General features: G+C 35.5%; 1 protein-coding gene across 1 annotated transcript in view; it reads right to left on the bottom strand.

The window, feature by feature from the left end:
• Positions 1 to 22,496, bottom strand: part of STPG2 (sperm-tail PG-rich repeat containing 2) — a 267,191-nt gene that overhangs the window by 203,670 nt on the left and 41,025 nt on the right. The window contains exon 3 of the mRNA XM_004681412.1: positions 18,546 to 18,710. Within this exon, the coding sequence (XP_004681469.1) occupies positions 18,546 to 18,710 (165 nt within the window). The remainder of the gene's footprint in view (positions 1 to 18,545; positions 18,711 to 22,496) is intronic.

The raw sequence follows: 22,496 nt of genomic DNA, 5'->3' as shown, positions 1-22,496 counted from the left end.
CAGGGGTGATGAGCGGCTTCACCAGAAACAGAGCGTGGAGCAGAATAGGCAGATCAATGAATTGCACTGCTGAGGGGGGGTAGCAGCTGGGTAAGAGGTCTGCCATGCCATGTGGGTCACCTCCTGGGCGGGGGTCGAATTCATGCTGAAGTGGCTGCAGCTAGCTTGCAGTGTTGCGTCCTAACCCTTGTGCCACAGGGAGGGCCCCATTTTTATAATTTTAAAGTAAATCCCCAAACTGGCTGTACCAGTCTACATTCACACCGATGTAAAATACGGTTCCTCTTTTTCTACATCCGTTCCAGTACTTGAGAGTTTTTTAATATGTGTCATACTCATAGATATGGGATGATATTTCACTGTGGTTTGACATCCATCTCTCTTATTAAAAGTGAGGATGAACATTTTTCCATGAACCTATTGGTGTTCTAGATGTTTTTGATCAATCTGTCTATTCAAACCATCTGTCCACTTATTAATTGGTTTGTTTTTTGTTGTTACATGAAATATGTTATTTGTATATCTTGGATATAAGCCTTTGTTCAGTTGTGTATGTGTATTTTACCCTCACTCTCTTGGATGTTTTTTCAACCTATTTATATTTTCTTTCACTGTGTAAGAACTTATCAATTAGACATAACCCCAACTGTTTGCTTCTACTTTCATTTACTTCCCATAGGGACTGAGTCCCCAAAAATATCTTTACCATTGATGACATAGAATGGATAACCAATGATTCTCTTATTATTTTTTTTAATATTTATTTGTGCATACAGAACTGGGGTACAGGCCAGAGGCTCAGGGGCGGTGAGAGGCTTCATCAGAGACAGAGTGGGGAGCAGAACAGGCAGATCGACGAAGTACACTGCTGAGGGGAGCAGCGGGCGGGTCAGGAGAGGTCTGCCATGCCATGTGGTCACCCTGGGGCAGGCGGGAATTGAACTCATGTGGAAGTGGCTTTAGCTTCTCAGTGCAGTGCTTTAACCAGCTGCGCCACCAGGGAGGGCCGATTCTCTTATTTTTATCATTGCAAATCCTATACCTAAATCATAAGTCATTTTTGTGAATGGAGTTAAGAGAATGATGCAACTTAATTCTTTTATATATCACTGTCCAATTTTTCCAGTACCATTTGACAAGACTCCTTCCCCCACATATTATCATCACTACATTTTTAAAAAAGATTTTTGTTTTATTTTATTTTATTTATTTTATGCATAAAGAGCTCGAGTGTACTTCAGAGGTATAGTCCAGAGTTCATGGGGAGGGGGGAGAGGCTTCACTAGAGACAGAGTGGGAGCAGAGCAGACAGATTGACTGAAATACAATGTCAAGGGGAGCAGTGGATGAGACAGGTGAATCTGCTGTGTCATATGGGTTATCTTCTCGGCCAGGGATGGAACGTATGCTGCAGTGGTTGCCCATGTCATCATAGTCCTGAAATTTAACCCCTTGCACCATGAAGAAGGCCCAAGTTTAAATGTGTTATTTAGGCATTTATTATTCCATCTATTCTTGGAACATGATTTGTCAATGAATTAGTAAATGTAGCCTAAGGAGTCTATAAGTTCCTTTTTTTGTTTTTTCTTTTTGCACTGTTTTATTAATTCTATTTATTTATTTTTTTCTCACAATGTTTGCTTTCTTTTCTCAGGTGTAGTCTCCAAAGTTTCTACCAATTCACCCATGGACCATCTCCATAGTCCCCTGTGTTCTTCCCACTCTCATTTTGATCCCTTTCTCTACCTCTCCCCTACTGAGTATCTCTGATGTGTAGTTGTTTATTTTTGTTTTCTTCTATTGTGTTTGTGCTGTTGTTATCATTTTTCCCTTTAAGTCCCTATATTCCTCCTATTAGTAAAATTATCTGGCATTTTTCTGTTTCCTTATAACTTATTTCACTGAGCATAATCCTGTCACCTTCCATCCATGTTGCTGTGAATGACATTACTTTATATTTCTTGATTGCTGAATAGTATCCATTGTTTCTAGATACCACATCTTCTTGATCCAATCATCAATTTTTAGGCATTTGGGTGGTTCTTCATCTTAGCTATTATAAATCTTACTACAATAAACATAGGGGTGTATATATATTCTTTTGAATTAATGATATTATATCCTTTGGGTAGATCCCCAGGGGTGGAATTGCTGGGTCATATGCTAGCTCCATTTATAGTAGACTGAGGGACTCCATACAACTTCCCATAGCAACTGGACCAATTTGCATTCCCACCATCAGTGTAAAAGAATTCTTTTTTCACCACATCCTCACTAAATTTGTTTTTGCTAGTTTTTATAATATGTGTTATTCATACTGGTGTAAGGTGGTATCTCACTGTGGTTTTAATTTGCATTTCCCTGATTATGAGGGATGTTGAACATTATTTCATGTGCCCATAGGCCGTTTGTATTTCCTCTTTGGAAAAGTGACTTTTCTTCTGCCCATTTTTTGATTGGATTGTTTGTTTTGTTTTTGTTGAGTCATATGAGTTATTTGTATAAATTTGTGGACAGTCCTTTATTCCCAGTCAGTAGGGTGTCTATCTGTCTTGGTTAATGTCTCTTTTGCTGTACAGAAGCTTTTCAGTTTGATGTAGTCCCATCTGTTTATCTTTTCCTTCATTATCTTTGAGTGATGAGTCTTTAAAGATGTTACTGAAATGCATGTCATGTTGTGTTTTGCCTATATTTTCTTCTATATATTATATGATTTCAGGTCTTTCATCTAATTCTTTGATCCATTTTGAATTTTTTTTTTTGTATATGGTGTCAGGTAGTAGTCTAGCTTCATTATTTTTCATTTATTAGTCCAGTTTTCCCATCACCATTTATTGAACAAACTGTCTGTGTTCCATTGCTCATTTTTGTTCCTTTGTCAAAGATTACTTGTCCACAAATCTGCATCATTAATTAATTAAACATTGTGTATGGGTAGCAGGTGGATTTATTTCTGGATTTTTGAAAACTTAGACCCATGTCTCTATTTTTATTCTATTTGTATATTATTTTAATTACTATTGCATTATAGACTAACAAAATCAGGTGAGGTGATGATTCATTTTTTCTCAGGATTGTTTAGTAGTCAAGACAAATTATGTTTCACACAAATTTTCTTTTTATTTTAAAGCTTTAAAGACTGTTTATACTAAATAGCATCATATTAAATTTATATGTAACTTTTGTACATATAATGCAGTTCTTTTGTAGAAACTGTAATTTTTTTTAAGATTTATTTATTTATTCATACAGAACTGGGATACAGGCCAGAGATGTAGAGGGTGAGAGGATTCACCAGGGACAGAGTGGGGAGCAGAACAGGCAGATCAACAAAGTACACTGCTGAGGGCAGCAGTGGGTCGGTCAGGAGAGGTCTGCCACGCCATGTGGTCACTTCAGGGGCAGGCGGGGATCAAACTCATGCGAAAGTGGCCTAGGCTTCTTAGTGCAGTACTTTAACCCGCTGCGCCACCAGGGAGGGCCAGAACTGTCATTTTTAACTATATTCATTCTCCCACTACATCAGCATGGTTTGTCTTTCCATCTTCTTAAGTTATGATCTATATCATTTAAAAATGTCTTATACATGTTATTGTGTAAGCCCTTAACTTTCTTGGTTTATTCCAGGTATATGATTCTTTGAGGAGATTATCAATGGAATTAGTACCATAATTTTTTCACCATGTTTATTTATATTTTAATAGATTTTTAAGGTTAATTTTGGAACCTGCATTTTACTATATTCATTTATTGTCACTAATAGCTTTCTGGCAGAGTCTTTAGGTCTTTGTATATATAGCATTATACTATCTACACTTAATGATAGTTTCACTTTTTGTACAACCTGCATTAATTTGTTTCTTATTGTAGTCTGATTGCTCTAGCAATTGCTCTAGTATTGTAGCCTGATATTAAAAGGAAGCTTTCAGTTTTCACCATTATTACTGACTATAAATTTGTAACATATCAGGTTTTATTACTGAGTTAGGCTTCCCATTAAATTTAGAATTTTATTATAACTGGGACTGAATCTTATCAAGTGATGTCCTCGCATCTATTTACATTATGATTTGTAGTTTTCCTTATTTTTTAATGTAATTTATTACTGATTTATTTATGTATACTAAACCATTTTTGCATCCTAGTATACCACTTGAACATAATGTATGACATTGTTGAATTATTTTAAATGTTTTCTCATCAACATTTATCATGTATGCTGGCTTCTAACTTTCTTTTCTTGTGTTATTAATATGTAATTTCAGTTGTTATTAATATGCAATTTCAGTATTAAGATGATGTTAGTTTTAGTAAATGGATTAAAGGGCATTCTCATTTCATGAAACTTTAGAAAATATTTTAGAAACATGGGCATAAGTTATTCTATAAAGATTTGATAGGATCCATTTGTAAATTTCTTTGACCTGGAATCTTGTTTTGGGTTGATGGATTTATTGCTGTTTCAATATTCAGGACTTTGGTTGAGTTAATCAACTCTTATGTTTCTTCTGGTTTCACCTTGGTAAATTATATTATTCTAAAACTGTGCCCATTTCTTTAATGTTATCAATTTTTTAGTATGTAGTTATTCATAGTAATCACTTAGGAACTTTTTCATTTCTATGTCATCTGTGGTATTTCCCCTGTTTCACTTATGATTCTGTTTAATATATTGTCCGTTCTTATTAACCTTCATGCTAGGATCATCTATTTTATCCTCTTGATAAATCTTATTTTTATGGATTATGTGTGGTTTGTGTTCTTTTTTATCTTAATTTCTACTCTTATCATTTCCTTCTTTCTACTAACTTTAGGTCTTGATTGTCTAGTTACTGTAATAGTAACTTACTGTAATAGTAAGGTTTTGCTATTTTTCTTGATTCTTAATGAGGTATTGTATTGCAATTATCTTCCATCTCATTGCTTTTGTTGTATCTCATAAATTCATATGACTGTTTTCTCACTTTTATTGCTCTTGAGGTATGTTTGATTTCTGCTTTTTTTATTTTATGCAGTATCTATTGAGCAGCCCATAATTTACTTTCCATGTACTTAAGGTTTTTCCTTTTTTTTTTTTTAAATCGATTGCTACCTTTTGGGCACATGGTTATAGTAATCAATATGATTTCTTTCTTTGTAAGTTTACTTGTATCTTATTATACCATCTTTTCATGAAAGTATGCTATATGCCTTTGGAAAAAAATGTACACACAGTGGTTTTGGGGTGAAGTGTTGTACAATTTTCTGATACTTCTCTCCTCATTTAAGGAAACTGTTTCCTGATTACTCTCTGTCTTGTTGATTTTCTCTATATTTGTATTTGCAGAATTAAAATCCCCCAATAGGATTCTTTTCAGCTCTACTAACAATTGCTTTATGTATGTACCTTGGTGTTCCAACAGTTATAAGTGTTCATTCTCCTTGCTGTACTAGGCTCTTACTCAAAATTAATGTCTATTTCTATATCTTATTGACTTAGTTCTGTATGCATAAATAAATGAATCTTTAAAAATTATTCATATTGCCTTTTAAACAGGAAATCTATTTTATCTGCTATAAGTATTGCAGTTCTTGACTGGTTTTGATTGTCATTTGCTTGTTAAATTGTCTTCTGGCCTTTAACTCTGAGTCTGTTCTTGTTTCTGATGGTAAAAGAGTTTCCTGTAAACAACAGGTTAGATTTTGATTTAAAATACATTGAGCCTCTCTGTATCTTTTAGTTGGTGAACTTAACTATTGAAACCCATTCTTCTTAGTGTAAATTTGGTTTTTATTATTGTATTTGTCTTTTTTATAGTTTGATATCTTCCTTTTATGTTTTGCTTCACTGCCTTATATTTCTCCTATTGATTTTTATTTGAAGAGCTGAGGTTAGTACATAATTGACTATATATGGCCTTTTGGATGACTTAGTCTTAAACTCATTCTACTAAGTTATATTGTACTCCCCTCCCCCTCCACATAATATAATTTAGGTTTCTGTTACCTCTGTATTTATTGTTCTGTCACTTTACAATTTTTGCTTTTAGGAGAATCTCTTTATCCTCCTTTCTGTCTTAAATGATAGTTTTGTGAGATGATGTATTCTAGTCTTGAAATCTTTGAATACTTAAACATCTTCTATTATTCCCTTCTGACCTGTAAAATTAACAGTGAAAAGTCCACAGACAGTGTAGTAGGTATTCTTTGAGGTTACTCTTCTTTTTCTCAAAGTGTTTTATGTTCTGTATTTGTCATGGCTTTCAACAGTTTTATTATAATGTTTTGAAATATGTCATTCTGGTTTTATTTTGTTTGGAAATCTTTGAACCTCTTAGGCCAAGGTTTCTGAGTTGTTCCCACTGTTTCAAGTAGTTTTTAGAAATTATGTCCCTAAATAAATTCTTTCTGTTGTTCTCTTACTATTCTCCATTGAAGAACACTTGATTAGGATATTTGTTATCTTCAAATTATCCCAGAAAGTTCTTACACTATGTTCATTTAATTATTCTTGTATCATTTTGTTGTTCTATTTGTGTTTGTTATTTACATTGTATGTTTAACTTCATTAATTTTCTCCATTATCTGACATTTCTCTTAAGACCCTCTATTGTATTTTTAACTAAGCTATAATTTCTATTTTAAACAGCTTCATATTTTCACAGTAATAATTGTATTCCTGTTTTTCATTATTCATTATTTTCCTTAATTCAGCAACCATGTTATAACTGTTACCTTAAGCTGCTCATCAGACATATTCTTCAGATCTGCTGGACTAAGACTTCTCTAAAGTTGTTTTTTATGGGGGGGTATTTTGTTTGCTCTACCATTTGTGCTATATTTGCTTATCTCTGCATTTTTAATTTTTATGAGCTACAATATGCAGTTTCTTACATTATCATAATAAATTGGCAATATACCCCAGCTACAAAAGGCTGGGTAAAAATCCTAGGTTTTTATCCAGGCTCTTTAGGCTCTTTACCTTTCTGTTATTTCACAGACCAATGCCTTTGTACCTGTTCTGATAGCTGGAACATTAATAGTCAGTAAAGGGTAATAAGTAAAATGTAACTGGTCATCAGAGCACTGAAAGGATTGAAGCTTCTACACTATGTGGTAGCCATTCAATATCCTCTCTGCTGGACCATCTGCTGAACACAAATGTCTCATGTTAGCCTCAACTTCTAATGCTTTAATAAAAGATATACTGCTCAACAAGGACTACAGTTGAGACAAGATCACAAGCCAGGAATTGTTTCCTTTGCGTTCTGAGTACATAGTGTTACTATGGAGTGCTTCCTCTTGTTACAAAGATATAGGTGTTTAACTTCTTGTTTGTTATATCATTCAATTGTTAGCTTGGTTTTTGCTCTGCATGAGGGAAAGGAGGGTGTATCAAGTATTAATATCTCAGGCATCTAATAATGGCCTTTTCAGTGAGTTCAGAGAGGAGATCTGATCTGGCTCTCCCTAACAGTTCAATTCCCAAGGTATTTAGTTAAGGGGACATAGATTCAAGTCAGTGATCTTTACTTTGCACCCTTCTTTAAATAAGCCTCAACTGTTGCAGCTCCTATACTACCTGTCAACTCTGTACACTCTTCTCCAGGGTATTGGCAATTTTTAAAGTCTGTTATGTGGGTATCTTCCCTTGAGTTAATAACAACAAAACAACTCAATACTGCAGCCTTTTCCCCTCTCCTGTTTTGTACTATCTCAGTCTTTATTTTGTATCATTGATTCTGATGTATGCAGAATTCATCAGGAACTCCTGACTGTTTTTTTACTAATCTTATTATGAATATGCGGAGGAACTGAGTACATCATCTTTATACAGATATTATTTTGCAGGACTCCTTAATATTCACTTCAATTAAACCATGTGAACTGACAAATGTTAACTCACTGATCTGCAGATTCAGGTAGATAGTCAATTTAAAATTTAAAGATTTTATACAAACCAAAATGTAGAATAAACTGTTATACTCTTAGCTCTAAACACATGTTCTATATGCCAAGTAATGTTGATAGTATCATCCCCAAACCACTGTGAACTTGGAAAATAATTAACAAAAAAAAAATATTACTTAATTGATGCATCCTCAGCAAGGAGTTTCATTATTTTAAGTAAATGTTGTAATATAACTCAAAAAATAATTCATTAGCTATTCACATTGAAAATGAAATTAGTGAAGAGGGGACTACACAATGCCCTTTCCATGTATTTTCCATAATTTAGTAAGCAAAGAAAATCTATAAGAATTAAAAATTCCTAACTACATCAACCCAAACAGTAATGGGCTGTTTAAAAGTGGAACAACACACCAGTAGTTCCTAGCAAATTATAATTAGGAAATACGGGTATCATAATCCCAACTACAAACTTGTCTTGTGAAATTCACAAGAGTAGATTTCCAATGACTGTCTTGGACCTTTAAAAAAGAGAGAAAGAAAATAAATTTAAGAGTTCAAAATGTTCAGCTGTCATCCTACAAACCTAAAACTTAGGAAATAGGAAGAAAAATTCTAATAATTATGAGTTACATGGCCTTATTTATCCTTTTAGGGTTTTTAGTATTTAAACCTTCCTATTAGAATTCAATCCTAGCCTATCTTGTACAGTTGAAAGAGAAAAATCAGTGGTTAACTTTTAAGCAAAAGCAAGTAGCCTTCTGTTAGCCACCAAGTTTATAATCCTTGGGTTTCCTAGATTAGAACCTGAAAAGGCAAAATCAAAATATGAGCATTTAACTTTCAATTAAAAGGCACAATTTCCTTATTTCTGTTAGAAACTCTAGGACAGACATTGAAAGAACAGATTCAAGAAAATAGTACACATTATACCTCTTCAACTAGGGAGAAATAGTAACAACACAGGAATGAAAGCCTGGTAAAGTTACATCATGTGACATGTAGAGTGCTTTCTATAATGTTTCTCAGTGGGAAGCAGACATATATTTGCTAATATACACACCACTACTCTATCCTTGGCTTGCAAAACTCCTCAAGAAGGAGTTAAAATCAAAACCAAAATCAAAGCAACATATCACTGAAGAACCATTTATTGTCTTTAGAAAGGTTAGAAAAGTGTAGAAAACAGCATAGATCACAAGAGCCCAAAATCCCAGAAACTTGACTTTAGCTAACCAAAGAAGCCATAAGCAGAATGCAAAAATCTTAGCAGAAGACCAAAAGAACAAAAACTTTGAAGTTTCAGACAAGTCTGCCAAGTGGCTTCAGAAGCCATCTTTGATCTGGCTACATGGTCCAACATGCTACCACCTTTTGAATAAATCTGCTATATAGAACAATTTCACAAAATAAAACCTCTTAGCAAGTTACTAAACACAGCTTCCACAAGGCCCAAGTCAGATTTTTCAACAACAAATCTACACATATCTGAAATATACTAGAAAAACCAAAAACTTCATTTGTGTTTATGGTAGACAGTGCCATGAGAAAGCCACAATTCCTCATGCAGTTGACTAACCTCAGATGGCCCATCCATCTGGGCTGCCAAAGCTGAAGGGAGAGGGATACCACAGAATCCCCAAACTTGCCTGCTCAAAATAGGTTCTGCCATCCACCACATCAAGACAAAACATATAGACCTTTCACAGAAAAGAACTTTAATACAATTAGTGTGCAATACAGCAAAGTTAAAGAATATAGTTTCCATTCAAGCACCCAATATTACACATCCACTCATGGGTAAGCATCCAACAAATCTGGATTGGCCCAACGTAAGGCCAGAAAGCCTACTGCAAGTCTAAAGCATCTTCTGGTAGGGACACATAGAACAGGATCAGAAACAGAGAAGTCTGGGAAGAAAAGAGAAAAGTCAAAATCAAGATAAAAGCTGCCATCAACCGCCTCATGGAGGTTCTGCTCCAACCAGTCCAGGACCAAAAAACAAGTGCAGTTTCTTCACATGTCTCTTTCTGCTCCATGTGCCTCCTTAAGGTCTCCTTTTTGTCCAGGTTCCTTTCTACTCCTGTATCCTCTCCAGCTCTTCTTCCTCCCTCAGCTCCACCCTCCAAAGGTGGGACAAGGAACCTGGAACCTTCCTTTTTCCTGGGAAGTACCCTCTTACCATTAGAGATTTATAATAGCTCAATTTTATCAATTTTGGTGAAATATTACACATTTATTCAGAGTTTTTTTGATAATTAAGTAATATCAAAATTAAGTAATATCAAAATTAAGTAATTAAGTAATATAATTAAGTAATATAAAGAATCTAGCAGGTGTTACCCAGGATGTCTGCTTAGCTCCACCCTTGAGTCCTTGTAGTTCTCTCCTTGGTATTTCTGGAAGTTGTAGTTTCTAATCACTGCAGTAGGGCATGAGTCCAGGAAATTGATGTAGGGGGTGGAGGCCACAAAACGCTGCAGAGGTCCTTTAGGACATCCTTTTCCCCTAACAATACTAGTGAAGGAAGAAGAAGCAGAGGAAGCCTAGAGGAGCTAGAGGAGATATGAAAGTAAAGAAGCTGCTTGCACAGTCTTCTCAGCCTTGGACTTGTACCAGGGACTTTGAAGACATGGAAGGAGACACTTGAAAGAGAAAGAGACATGTGTGAGTGACTCATGAGGAGGCTGACAATGTGGGCCTTTATCCTAACTTGTATTTTGATTTTGATCTTTTTCTTTCAGACAAACTGGCCCCTTCTGCCCTTTTCCTATGGTTCCCTAACTTGTGGCACCTTTAGGGCCTCAGTGAACCTGCTTTGAGACAACCCTGTTTGGCTGAGCATTTATCAATAAGGGGGTGTTTAATTTGGGGTATTAATAGGAAACTACATATTCTTTCTTCTCTTCTTTTTGTTGCACACTATATTAAAGTTCCTTTCTTTTTGATCTTAAGCATTAGAGTATGTTTTTTCTTGATGCAGTAGAAGGCAGAAACAATTTAGAGGGTGGAGTCCTGTAGTGCTTTTCATCCTACTAGCTAACACCTTTACTAATGTTCTCTAATTTTATAGTTAGAGTTTACTTATTTTCTAATTACTTTTCACTTCATATGAAAACTTCCCCAAAAGTACTTGTTTTAGGGGGTATAACAGAGATAAATTCTATCAGATACTTATATGGAAATGGGTTCACTTCACCTTCATTTACATAGAATAGTTATCTGATAATAAATTTTTTATTGGTTTTTACCCCAAGCAATTTGAAAAGCCATCCCAGTACCTTCTGGCCTCCAGAATTAATATTATTGAAGAAGTCCTTTCATTTTTTTCTCTTGCTGCTTCCAATCTTTCACTTTATCTTCTGCTTCAAACACTTTGTATCTATGACTGGATTTCACCACATTTATCCTACTTGGCCTTAACCAATCATATTTTATATTTATATTAATATTTTTAAGAAAATTTGGGATATATTCAGCCTGTCCCATTTCTTTCTTGTTTCTTTTGTGGGATTTCCTATTATCATGTGTTGGTATGTTTAATAGTGTGCCACACTATCTAAAGTGACCTTATATATTATTCATCCTTTTCCTTTTCTATTCATCAGATTATATATATCAGTTGACATTTTTCCAAGCTCAGTGATTTTTCTTTAGATATTTCAAATATAACATGAATCCTTCTAGTAAATTTTTCATTTCCATGATAATACTTTTTAATAGCATAGTTTCCATTTGTTTTATTTACCTATAATTTCTGGGTTTTTAGTATTTTCTATTTGATGAGATTATTCTTATACTTTTACTTCTACAGACATAGCCTCACTTACCCTGAATATATTTTAAATACCTGATTTTATTATTTGTTTTTATTTATTTTTTTAAAGATTTATTTATTTATTCATATAGAGCTGGGGTACAGACCAGAGATGTGGAGGGTGAGAGGATTCATCAGAGACAGAGAGGAGAGCAGAACAGGCAGATCGAGGAAGTACACTGCTGAGGGGAGCAGCGGACGCATCAGGAGAGGTCTGCCTCGCCATGTGGATCTCCTCTGGGGTAGGTGGGAATCAAACTCATGTGGAAGTGGCTTAAGCTTCTTAGTGCTGTACTTTAACCCGCTGCGCCACCAGGAAGGGCCTAAATAGCTGATTTTAAAATGCTGTCTTCCAAGTTCAATATTTTAGCTTCCTGAAGAAGAGTTTTTATTGGTTTCTGCTTTCCCCATGTTTGAACCATACTTTTTCAATCTTTATACATGTCATGTTTTTATTAAAAACTGGAAATTTGGCCATCCCTGGTGGCAGAGTGGGTTAAAGCACAGCACTAAGAAGCTTAAGACACCTCCGCATGAGTTCGATCCCCGCCTGCCCCGGAGGAGATTCGCATGGGGCAGCAGACCTCTCCTGACTCTCCTGTTGCTCCCTCAGCAGTGTACTTCGTAGATCTGCCTGTTCTGCTTCCCACTCTGTCTCTGGTGAATCCTCTCACCCTCCACATCTGTGGCCTTTACCTCAGTTCTGTATGAATAAATAAATAAATCTTAAAAAAAATACTTGAAATTTTAGGTAATATGTGACAACTATGAAAGCGAATCTCCCATTAATTGTGGTTGTTTACTTATTTTGAGATTTTTTTTCTAAGTTAGCATTAACTGATATTGTCACTTTGTCCCCTGAAATCTTAGAATAATTAGCTTAATGGTAAGACAATGGTTAGATTCAGGTTTCCTTAAATTCCTTGAGTCAATAAATCTCAGCATTTCCAGAATATTCTATCATGTGTTATGGCATACCTTCAATGTTCAAGCAAAAAATTTGTTATGTACAGCCCATAGTCACCTGGAAGTATGAACTTTTTATTTTGTCTTTTTTTTTTTTTGAAACTATGGATTAGCAATTATTAAATTACTTTCAGGGTAATAATGAATTAAGCAATTGAGTAATAATAATGATGATATAGGGAACACAACAAAAATAAAATTTAGAACAGTAAGCTAAAGCAAGTGGGAAAAGAACCAGTAACATCTTATTGTATAAAAAGGTAAGGGAAGTTCAAAGGTTGATGGATACATGGTAAAAGACATAAGAAGTGGCTTGCAAGGGCTGCAAAAGATCAAATCAGACATAACTTAAATTTCAAGTAAATGAAAGTAAGAAATTATAACTCTGAAACAAATGAATTCATAAACCCATAATGATATAAATATCATAAAGAACACAAACTGATGTTTTTAATAAAGTGTAAGTTTATCTTACTCATTGCACATCCAAGCAGAATGTGTCCCAAGCTGGGCAATGTAGGGCTTAGATTTTTCACTATCAGTCCCAAGCCACACCCAAGAAGTTCATTCCATTCAGCATTTTTGAGCCACTCAGAAGCAGACTCAAACTACAGTCTTGTCCACTTGGGCCTCCTTTTATATAACAGATCTTCAGCAAACGTATACCTGCCTGACCACCAGAAAGAGGTCCTGAGCCACTGCTCCTGAAGAGGAAGTGAAAGTCCTGAAAGTGACGTAGCCTCTTTACTCAGCATCCTATCAGCACTCCCAGCAACCACAATATGGCCAACAGTGCCTTAGAAGAGGACCTATCATCACCACAGATCCTATAAGACCCAAGTAGCTATGGCAACCATCAAGTAAATACCCAGAACAGAGGGGGTACAAGGACACATAAAATAAAAGCCCCAACTGCAGCAGAGAAAACTCAGAGCAAACAATGGGGAGAAGGAAAAATACAATGGCCAAGTGAGCCATTGAAAACAAAGAAAACAGAATTCAAGAATCAATCCAAACAGATATGAGAGAGATTCTTCACCTAGCAGAAATCAAGATGGTCATGATTAATAAACCGAAAGAATGAGAACAGCATAAAGAAATATTAGAAAAGGAAATGAATATTATGAGAAACACAATCAATGAACAGGAATACAAAACTGAAACATTAAAGAAGAAATAACAGATTTTACAGGAGGAATAAAAAAATTTCAGGAGAATGTCATGGATGTAGAATGAATCAGTGATGTCAAAGATGAAAAACAGGCAAGAAAAAATAAAGAACAGTAGGAGAGAAATGAAATACATTGAATAAATACTTCAATAATTATCTGACACCATGAGGAAAGAAAATATAATGATAGGAATGGTTCTTCCCAGATGGAAAAAAGGGAGTAAAGGGAATTGAGAATCTATTTAGAAAAACAGTGGAGAACACCCCAAACTTGATAAAGAAATGGACATTAAATATAAGAAGCAAAATCTATCTGGATAAAGGGAAACTACAAAAGACACAGAATAGTAAAACTCTTGAGAGTCCAAAACAAAGAAAAATAATTAAACTGATGAGGACAAAAACATTATCTATAAAAGAACTATAACAAGGTGACTGAAGCAAAGGACTGTTACAGGGAATCACTAGTGAGGACAAACAGCACAGAGAAAAATGCTGAAAAGTATTAGATTTTGAAGATGGGCTAAGAAAGAAGAAAGAAATGGCAAAAAAGAAGGGCCAAGTTAAAAAAAAAAAAAAGAAGGCTATTTGTCTCAGCTCCAGAAGTCAAGGTTTGAGTCCCAGATTTGAGTTGCTTTAGCATTTTTGGATTTCATCCCCAGTCTGGGCTATTATTACAGAAGGCTGCCATGGACTTCTGAAGGTGGAGGCCTTCAGTAGCCAACCTTGGAAAGGAAGAGGCTTTCCAAGTGGCCCATCCACTGAAAAGGTTCCTGATTTTGCTATGGTTACAGCTTGCTTAGCTGCATGAGTGAGGCCATTTATCAGGTCATTTGGTTGTTGTGGCAGCTGTCCTGAGTGTCATTCATTTGATGCTTTGCTGAAACATCCTGCAGCTCCGAGAGCACCTCCTGCTTTGTCTTCTGTTGTCTTCATGAAATGAAACCTGGCCTGGAGTCTGGTTGTTGTGTGCCCCAGATCTGCAGAGGCAGTAATGTAACAGGGTGGTCCCCAGGAAAAGGGGAGATTCTAGATTCCCTGCACCACCAGAAGGAGGGTGAAACTGAGCAGGGAGAAGTATCTGGAGAAGAGACTGAAAAGAATAGAAACAGGATAAAGAAGCAGAAGGATATCTGAGGGAAGAACACGGAGCAGAGAGACGTGAAGAAACTGTGCTTGCTTCTTCTTTGTCCTGGACTGGTTACAACAGATGTGGGTGAGAGACCTGTGTAGAATTAACTATGGCAGCGTTTATTTTGATTTTGATTTTTTTCTTTTCCTCCAAGACTTGTCCAGCCATTTCTGACCCTTTATTATAGGTCCCTGCCAGAAGATACTGTAGACTTGTAGTGGGTTTTCAGGACTTGCTTTGCTGTTTGTCCAATCTGGGTAGACTTTTACCCACAAGAGGATCAGTAAATTTGGGTGGTTGATTTAGAAACTATATTATTTATGTTTGCTGTATTGCACACTGATTGTATGTAATATTGTATTGTTCCTTTCCATTAAAGGTCTTATATATTTTGTCTTAATGCGGCAGATAGCAGAACCTATTTAGAGCAGGCAGGTTTGGGGATTCAGAGGTATCCCTCTCTCTGCCCTGTAACAGGAGGACACTACCTTAGACACTAGGCTTATAGTTTAAGAGAAGAGCTGTACATCTTCAGTGCCATCATAACTATTTTTGTATAGGACCATTCTGGACACACACAACTTTGGGTAAAGTAAACAGGTACTATTGGTCTCAATAACTCTTGTTTATTCTGTTTGTTAAATAAATCCCTTTGTTGTTTTCTCCTACACTTGAACAGCTTTGCAATTGTGCATGCAGGTGATGGACGAACCCAGACAACATTTGATAAAGTATTTGGGCAGTGGGACCTTGGCCAGCTTCAGGTCCCTGTCCACCTTTTAGAGTAACAATTAGACTGACATCTTTATTTTTCAAAAAAAAAAAAAAAAGAAAAGAAAAAAACTAAGTAGAAGCAAAAAGGAATGGCATATTCAAAATACTTAAAACAAACACACAAAACAAAAACAAGACTACTGTATCCTGGAATGCTCGCTTTCCTGAATGATAAACATACAAGGAAACTTCTCAGACAGAGAAAATATTAGGGAGTTTGTATCCATCAAACACCTCCCCCTCCAAGAAATATTATAAGAACACTTAGGATATAAGTCAAAGAGAGGAACAAGTACAAAGAACTGAATAATTAAGCAAACCACAAAGTTAGAGGGAAGGGAATGCCAGTGATGGACATTTACATGTCACCAATCATTCTAAACAGTAATAGACTGAAGTCAATGAAAAGACAAAGAATATATATCAATAGATGGATTAAGAAAATGAATCCAAGCATCTGGTGCCTCCAGGAATCACAACTAAGTAACAAAAATAAAAAGAAAGTGAAAGAATAGAAAATAATTATGCAACCAAATGGCTTCCAATGGAAGGCAGAAACAACCATCTTCATGTCAGACAAAATAAATATCCAACCTTAAAACAGTAAAAAAAGACAGAGATAGAAACTATTCAAAGATCAGTGAAGCAACACAGCAGAAATATATAACACTCATTAATATATACTCATCAAACAAAAGAGCAAAAAACACATCAGACAACTACTATCAATTTTAAAATGCATATACGATTGAACCTCAATATCAACTCTCACTAAAGGACATTATTAACATGACACAAAATGAATAATAACATAGTTGCCCTAAACAAAGAGCTAGACATGTGTCTAGTGACATTTATATTACAGACCAAACAAAAGTCAATTTTAAATTTTTCTCAAGCGCACATGGGTCATTTTCCATGAATAACCATATACTAGATCACAAGACAAACATCAACAAATTCATGAAGATAGAAACCATAGAAAATAAAAACATTCATTTATGATGAAAACGCTTAAAAATTGGGGATTTAACATAGCATAACATAATTAAAGTCCTATATAACAAAAACACAGTTACTCCAATTCTCAATGGTAAAAAACTGAAAGCCTTTCCTCTAAAATCTGTTACAAGGCAAGAATGTCCACTCTCACTACTTTCCAACATAGTAGCAGAAGTCCTACCTGGGGAAATTATAAGAGAACACAATATAAAAAATCAGAATTGAGAAAGAAGTAAAGCTATTATTTGTGGAAGACATGATAACATATAGTTAATGAACCATAAAACCCCACAGAAAAACTTACTGAAGTTATAATTCAGTCCAGCATAATGGCAGTATACAAAATCACATATTCAAAAAATTTGTTGCACTGCTATATACAAATAATAAACTAGAAGTAGAAGAAATTAAGAAAGTCATCTCATTTACAATCTCACTAAAAAAATTAAGTTCCTGGGAATAAAGGAAGTTAAGGAACTATACAAGAAAAAATATATAAAATATTGTTAGAAGAAAGAAAAAAAACACAAAGAATCGAAAGATATAGCTGCTTATAGATAGAAAAGATCAAAATTGTCAAAATGGTCATTTTACCTAAAGCAATTTATATAGAATTGTAGCCCAGTAAAAATCCCAATGGCATTGTTCAAAAAAGATTACTGAAACTCACACGGAACTACAAAAAAAGAAAAAAGAAAAAACTTCTCCTGAATAAAAAAGGTTGAAAATTGATATATTACAATTTCAGATGTCAAACTATACTATAGACACACAATAATTAAAGCCACATAGATAAAAATAGACACAAAGACTATGGGAGTTAAAACCCCAGGAAAAACAAAAAAGCACACATATTTACAGACAGCCATTATACAACAAAAGAACAAAGTATATAAATGAACATGGAAGTTCTGCCACATGCAAAAGAATAAAACTAGGCTATTACCTTACAACATATATGAAAATCAACTCAAAACGGGTAAAAGACTTGGATGTAAGACCTAAAGCTATAACATACATAGAAGAAAATATAGGGACAACAATCCTTGACATAAACCTCAGAAAAGTTATCTATGGATTCATCTCTAGGAAAAAAGGAAAATAAACAACTGGAACTAAATTAAATTTAAACACTTCTGTACAGAGAAAGAGAAAGTGCCCAAAACAGACAGACTACTGAGTGGGAGAAACTGAGGACAATATAGCAGACAAGGGAGTGATATAAAAGATCTACAAAGATATACAATTCAACAAAAAGAAAACAATCTAACCCAAAAATGGGCAGAAGAGCTAAATAGGCACTTCTTCAAAGAAGACATTAAGATGGCCAACAGGCATATGAAAATATACTCATTATAATGTATTATCAAAACCACAATGAGATACCACCTCACACCTTTGAGAATGGCTTACATCAAAAAGGCCAGACCAGGAATGGCAAGTATTTTCAAAGGTGTGGGAGAAAAGGACCCTTCTTACATTATTGATGAAATTTAGATTGGCCCAGCACCCTTGGAAAGCAGTATGGAAGTGTGTCAAAAGAATTAAAAATTGATTTGCATAGGACCCAGAAACTCCACTTCTAGGTATCTATCTAAATAATACAAAAACACTAATTCAAAAGGAAACTTGTACTCCCATGTTCATTGCAACGCTGTTTATGATAGCAAAGCTATAGGAACAACAAGTGCCCAAAAATAGATTAGTGGATCAAAAATATTTGGCAAATATATGATGGAAAACTACTCAGTGATCCAAAAAGATCTAGTTCATAGGATACACATTATACTTACAAATTGAGGTTTATAGTATGCCGGCCCTAGAGTGCTGTCACTATCAGGTGGAAAATGTTTTTTTATACTGCCATCCTCATTTATATCATAACCATATGACTGTCCACAAGAAGGAATTGAAGGAACTTCAAATCTTCTGGATATTGTAATTGCCCTTGAAATTTTCTGTGGGAAAATATTTTATATATATATTCAAAGGGAAAAGCAAAAGTAGCCTGAGTAAAGGACAAATACTATAAATTTCTAAAAGAGAGTTATTAATTTTTAACTTAACAAGCTTCATAATATAAACTAAAATATCTGTTTTATAACAGTAACACAACAGAGTGAATTTAAGTCATAAATGATAGTATAAACAAAGATACTATTATTAGAGTCACCTTATGAGGCAAGTATTTTCTCTCTTGTCTTGGTTATTAATGTTGCTTTGTAAATCAAGTATTGTGAATTCTGAAAACAGGCATTCATTCCTATAGACACATCAACAATTTAAAGTGGTTCTTTATGTTATTTTATCATAGTATCTGCCAGACAAATACAAACTGAATTTGTCTGAAATAATTCCTAAATTTACTCCTTCCCAATTCATGACTTCCCTCCATGTACAAATAACATTTCCAATTTTTACTATATAATACAAAATGAAAATATAAAACTGTATTTATGATGATAGCTGTCTAAGTTATATGACATTATGTATGTGTAAATAGCTGCATACATACATGATTTAATACTAAAAACAGTCATTCAGGACTTAACAGGATAACATTGTCAAATTTAGGAGTTTCCAGTGTGATTATCCTACTTTCAAAAATTCCTTTAATGTAAGATATATAATAATTATAATTATACCCTCCACAATCTTGGCCACTAGAAACAAGCCTCTAGACTCTCTGCTGATTAATGGGGTGAGTTCCCTGTAACTCAGCCTCTCAACCAGGAGTCCTTCCACCCCTTTAGTACTCACAGCTAGCCTAACAAAGTCACTTCTAAGAATGGCTTATATTATTAGAGTAATATAGGCCCACATTAAGAAATTAGAACACAACCAACCTTATCTGTAATCTCAAGGAAGTAGAGAAAGAAGCAGAAATCAGTAGAAGAAAGACAATAATCATTAGAACAGAAAATAAATAAAATAGTAACCAGACCCTCCCTGTGAGGCAATGGGTTAGGGCACAGTACTGCAAGCTGGCTGCATCCACTTCAGTGCAAATTCCATCTCCAGCCACAGAGGTGGTCCACATGGCATGGCAGACCTCTCCTGACCTGCCCACTGCTCTCCTCAGCAGTGTACTTCATTGATCTGCCTGTTCTGTTTTTTGTTCTGTCTCTGGTGAAGTCTCTCACTGGCCATGTGCCTCTGGCCTGTACCCCAGTTCTGTATGCATAAATAAATCTTTAAAAAATAAATAAAACAAAATAGCAAACAAAAATATAGTTTGTAAGATCAATAAAATGAAAAGTTCTTAGAAAAGCTAAATAGAACAAAGCTTTTGCCAGGCTGTCTTAAAAAAGAAAGAAAAAAACTCAAATATATAGGATCAAAAAGGAAAGATAAGTTACAACAGACACTTTAGTAATTCAGCAGATGACAAGGGATTACCATAAAAATTTATGCAAATAATTCAATAGCCAAAATAACCTGTAGAGATTCTTAGAATTAAATAACTGTAAGACAATAAATAGAGAAAATAAAATCTGAAAAGAATTAGTTACATTATCTTTAAAGATACATCACCCAAAGCAAAGATAGTGAAAGAAAGGATAAATAGCTCAGACTACATCAAATTAAAGAACTTCTGTACATATGTGTGTATGTCTATCCAAAGAACACAAAAACAATGATTTGAAAACAAAACTGCACTCCCATGTTTATAGCATCACTCTTTACAATATCTAAGAGACAGAAACAACCTAAATGTCCCAGAAAAGATGAATGGATCAAGAAGATGTGTTACATATACCTACATGGCATAAGGGATAAACTGCAGCAACTCCCTGGAAAGAGCCAGATGTTTTGGACAAGATTGATAATCCAAAAGAAGGAGGAAGGTGAAAGCAATGGAGAAAGAGAGGAGAGGGAGATATTCATCAAGATCCCTTCTCCCTCCTCCACCCACAATCCAAACACATTGACCAAGAAAAGAAAAAGGAGGAGATAAAGTTTGAAAGCAACAGGAAAATACCGAATGATCTAAAAAATCCAGAACGTGACACAAAAGTCAGCAGGTTAATTCATGTAGAGGGAACAGTGCTCCAGCAGGTCCCAAGCATATGACTTGGAACTGAGTTGAGCACAACTGGCAACTGGTGGGTGGGGGTGAGACCTGCAGGAATGAAAAGGCTCGGCTCATAAGCCACAGTCAGAAACTGGAAAGGGGTTTAACAAGTACATAGCCCTTGCCATAGTTGAAAGCCAGGCAACAGCTGGGAGACTACTACCACCATAAGCCCAAAGCTCCCCAACATAGTGGGAAGCCAGGCATGGGTATGCCTGCTGCCTGGATTGCTCTGGGATAGTCAGAAGCCAGGCAGGGTACACAACTCCCCCACCACAGTCAAAAGTCAGTCTAGGGTGTGGCCACCACCAAGATTGTACAGCTCCCCATCATAGACAGAGGAGAAGAGTATGGCCACTGCCTTGAACATGCAGCTCCCTACCATAGTCTGAGCCAGGCAGGGTGTGGCCATCACTATTAGCACACAGTTCCCAGCTATATTTGGAAGCTAGGTAAGGCATGACTGCCAGTGCACAGCCCCAAGCCATTGTCAGAGGGTAGACAGGAATGTGGCTGCCCCCACAAGTGCACAGTACCATTCCATAGTTGGAAGCTAGGCAGAGGTATGGCCTGTATCATGAGTGTACAACTCCCAGCCATAAGCCAGTCAGATGCCAGATGGGGGCAAGGCTGCCAGCACATAGCTCCCGGCCAGTAAGACAGTGGATGGGGGCATGGCCACAACTACAAGTGCACAATGCACCACAATAGTTGGAAGCCAGAAGAGGGGCATGGCCACTGCTGATAGGAACATACAGCCACCTGACAACAAACAGAAACCAGGCAACAGCAGGACTACTGCCACCACTTGAGAATATGTAACCTCCAGCAACAGTTGAAAGCTAGGAATTCCACTATGCCATCCTGGAACAGAGGAAATACAGAAAAAACACCCATCAACATATTCACAACATCATTATTCTTGTGGAGTTCTGACACATTAGTGCTAAACATGGTCTCACAGACTGTTCCTGAGATTCCAAAGCACACAGAAGAAATGCCAGCCGGATACCAACAACACAGTGTCCCATCAGATAGAACACATTACCAAAAAAAATGACAGGGGAAAGGAAAAATGCAAATAACCAAGCAAACCTGCAGCGGGAAGAAACACCAAAGAAATTAAAAGCAGTCACCAGAACTAAAAAAAAAAAAAAAAAGACATGAAAGAACTCTGCTTGTAAGATAAAGAATATAGAACCACCATGATCAAAAAACAGAGAATACAAAAATATATGAGACAAAAATCTAAAATGGATTTTAGATTTTTAGATTTTAAAATGAGACAAATAGTCAATGAACTGAAGAACAAACATGAGAATTTAAGAAAAGAAAGAAAAGAAATGTGGATATTAAAAGGTTAGCGGAGGAGATGGAGAGCTCTGGAAAAGCAAAGAAAAAGAATTGATGAAATGGAAGAACAAATTAGTAATCCCAAAGATACAAATCAAAAAACAGAATAAAAAGAATCAAAACAGAAAAGGAAAGAGAAGTACAAAAGAAAAAATAAAATAAAGAAACACTTTGAGAGCTATCTGACACAATGAAGAAAGGAAATGTGAGTTATAGGAATGTCAGAAGGTGAAGAGAAAGTCAAAGGAATTGAGGAACTATTCGAGGAGATAATGGAAGAGAACTCCCCAAGCATCAGATGGAGATGAAAATAAGA

The sequence above is a fragment of the Condylura cristata genome, unplaced genomic scaffold, assembly GCF_000260355.1.
Source record: "Condylura cristata isolate star-nosed mole 26May11 unplaced genomic scaffold, ConCri1.0 scaffold00012, whole genome shotgun sequence".
Taxonomy (NCBI): Eukaryota; Metazoa; Chordata; class Mammalia; order Eulipotyphla; family Talpidae; genus Condylura; species Condylura cristata.
The sequence above is the reverse complement of the archived record's forward strand: the minus strand, read 5'-3'. Positions and strand labels throughout refer to the sequence as shown.